Consider the following 2,923-nt stretch of genomic DNA (forward strand, 5'->3'; position numbering starts at 1 on the left):
CGTGCGTGTGAGCGTGGAGCAGCACGGCGGCGCGGCGCTGCGTGAGGCGCGCGCTGCGCTTGGGCACCGCGTGGTGAGCGCGATGCCTGCGCCTGCGTGCGCGTACAAGGAGCAGGTGAGCGTGGACCCCGCGGCACGGGGTGAGAGCGTTGCCGAGATTGCCCGGCGCGCCATGGGTGAAATGCGGGGCGGCGTGGAGCTGCCGTCGACGTGCGGCGCCGGCGGCGCTGGGCTGCGCGTGCACGGGTTCGTGGTGGACGCGCGGACGCGCGGGGCGCCTGTGCGGAGCGCTGCTGCGCTGCGGGACGCGCTTGCGGTGCCTGCGCAGACGCTGTCGCTGGAGGACTTCCGCGCCGTTGCTGTTGGGCCGTCGGAGGGCGACGTGGTGCTGGTTGTGTCGCGCGAGGACGCGGAGGCGAAGGCGGTGCACTGGGTGAATGGGGCGTCGGAGAGTGACCTGCTTGTGACGTACCCGCTGCCGGTGGAGGCGTACGAGGACATGGGCGCGGAGGTGCGGTGGTCGGTGCCGTAGAGACTCGCGGGATTGAGGACACTGAAATGGCGGGAAGAGGTCACTGAATTTTCTGTCTCTTCCTGTTGTGTAGGCTCGGTGGTGTGTGTGCGCGGGGTGGAGGATGCAGGAGGTCGTCGCAGGAGCAGAGGACAGACAGGAGAAGAGGCGAGAGAAAATGGTAGTATGCTGTACTGCGGATGTGGTGCGGCTGTTCGCCATGTGAGCGAGCAGTATGGGAATGATGCACACAGACACACAAAAACACACACGCACACCAATACACGGCCGCAGGCGCTCAAGCGGCGCACCTGTCATGGTCACTGTTAGCCCCCTTTCGTTGCCAGGGAGGATCTGTTGTGTGTCTGAGCGTCAGGTCGTGTTCGTGCTCTCACGCCGCTTGGTGCAGCTCTCGTGTACGGCTTTGTTTCATTTCGATCTTGCATGCGCGCGATAACCGCGGCGACTGCGATGTAAGTTCTACCGAGTCGTCTTCCTCCGACGCGCAGGCTACCCCTGTGTCACCTCGCCCCCTCTCCTCTGCCTCACCTTATCTTCGCGCGTGTGCAAGCACTGCTCACATGCACAAAACGAACACGCGAACACGCGACGCACAAAGAAAATCGAAGGAAGCTTTCCACTGCGTGTCTCGGTGGCTTGCGAGCAAGGGATTTGTTTGGAGCACCAGTCGCAGAGGCGGCACCGACACAGCGTACACTAGGCACCACGAAACGGCAGCTCTCAAGGAGACGTAGAGGGCAACACGAGAGGCAAGAGGCGAGCGGACAAGAGGGCCGTTGCATCTCATGCCGCTGTCACGGCAGAGCCTGTAACTCTTAACGTGCGCCCTTTTTTTTTTCGCTTTCTTGGTGCACGTCTGTGCATATTCTAAGCGAGACTCGCTCAGCTGCTTCGTGGCGGCTGCGGAGTTCTCATTGTTTGGTGTGTCTTGTAAGAAGTGCGTGCTGCGCGCTGCTTCATCGCCGCTGTGTGCGCGTGTGTGCGCGTGCGTGCGTGCGTGTGTGTGTGTGTGCAGCTCTCCTTGCTTTTGCGGCCGATTTCTTTCCTTATCCTGTGCATAGCATGCTTCAAGTCAGCAGCAGCGGCGGAATGCGTAAGCTGCCCGGCAAGCACAACTCCCCCGTTGCCGTGTCGGTTCCTGGGGGTGTGATGCGTGTGGAAAGCGCGCGTCATGGCAAGCGTCGTGCATCACGTGTGTTTTACGTTGGTTGCTTCACTGCCGTTGCCTTGATGCTCGTCTGCGCGTGCGTGCGCTACTTGGCAGTCTTACAAGGCTTCGAGGACTCGCAACGACTGACTTTTGCCGATGAGCCGACTTCCAGGGACAACTTTATCGCGAAGTGGATGAAGGAGATGGCGGCTCGCAGAGAGCAGAAATGGACGTCGAGCCCGCCAGCCACGGCGCATGGGATGGTGGGGACAGGTAAGCCAACGGCATCAAGCACTACTACCACCCCAACTGCGGCGCCATCCTCTCCGCTTCCCATAGTGACAAGACCGGTCCCCACGAGTGATAAAGGCACACCAACGACTTCATACCCGGAGAGAGACAAACCCAACCCCGAAGCGCCGCTATCCCAGACGGATTTCCCTGAGGCCACGCCCTTTACAGCGACGACGACAGTAGATCTGCGCACAGTGAGGCCAGACATGTACAAGTTAGGTCACACGCAGCACACGGACTACGCCGAGTGCGACCCGGAGGAGCCGCACCTCCTGCCTGGGCTGCAGATCCAGCGACGCACCTTCACGCCGGCGGAGCTGCTTGAGCGCTTCGGCGACACGGACATCATCTACAGCTTCGTCAACGGCAGCGAGGCGAACCACCAGTATCGAAAGCAGATTCACCGCGTTTGCATGCAGGCCATACTCGACGCCGAGAGCAACGCCTTTCACGCCTCCGTGCTTGCCCCTGTTTCCGCTTACCACAATGATGCACCGAGGTGCCTGCCCGACTCTCTGTGGCGTCACATCGGCCCTGAAAAGACTGTAGCCGACTTTGTTGGTGCTGTCGAAGCTGCTGCCGGCCACGGTGTCGACAACCGTGATCGCGAGACGGACGAGCTGCGGCACAGCCTGCGCAGCGTGGAGCAGCACGTGCGGTGGCACCGCGGCCGCGTGGTGATGGTGTCGCCCGGGCACCACCCGACGTGGGTGGACGGCGCGAAGAACTTCCTTGCTGGGATGTGCGGCGGTGCGCGCGTGCAGGCGCTGCGGTCGAGCGGGACGCACCTGCGCGTGACGACTGTGCACCAGGACGCCGTGATGCCGTACGGGATGCGGCTGACGGTGGACTCGCACGTGATCGAGCAGCACCTGTGGCGCGTGCGCAGCATGACACCCGTGCACGTGTACATGAACGACGACTACTTTGTGAACCGCGACGTTGCG

The 2,923-nt window shown here is 62.3% G+C and overlaps 1 protein-coding gene across 1 annotated transcript; it reads left to right on the plus strand.

The window, feature by feature from the left end:
• Positions 1 to 1,762: 1,762 nt before the first annotated feature.
• Positions 1,763 to 2,923, plus strand: LDBPK_161050 (hypothetical protein, conserved; the record flags this gene model as incomplete). The annotated part of the gene is made up of 1 exon (XM_003859744.1): positions 1,763 to 2,923. A coding segment is annotated over one exon (1,161 nt), but the record flags the coding sequence as incomplete, so codon positions are not given.

This window comes from Leishmania donovani, chromosome 16 (genome assembly GCF_000227135.1).
Source record: "Leishmania donovani BPK282A1 complete genome, chromosome 16".
NCBI classification, from domain to species: domain Eukaryota; phylum Euglenozoa; class Kinetoplastea; order Trypanosomatida; family Trypanosomatidae; genus Leishmania; species Leishmania donovani.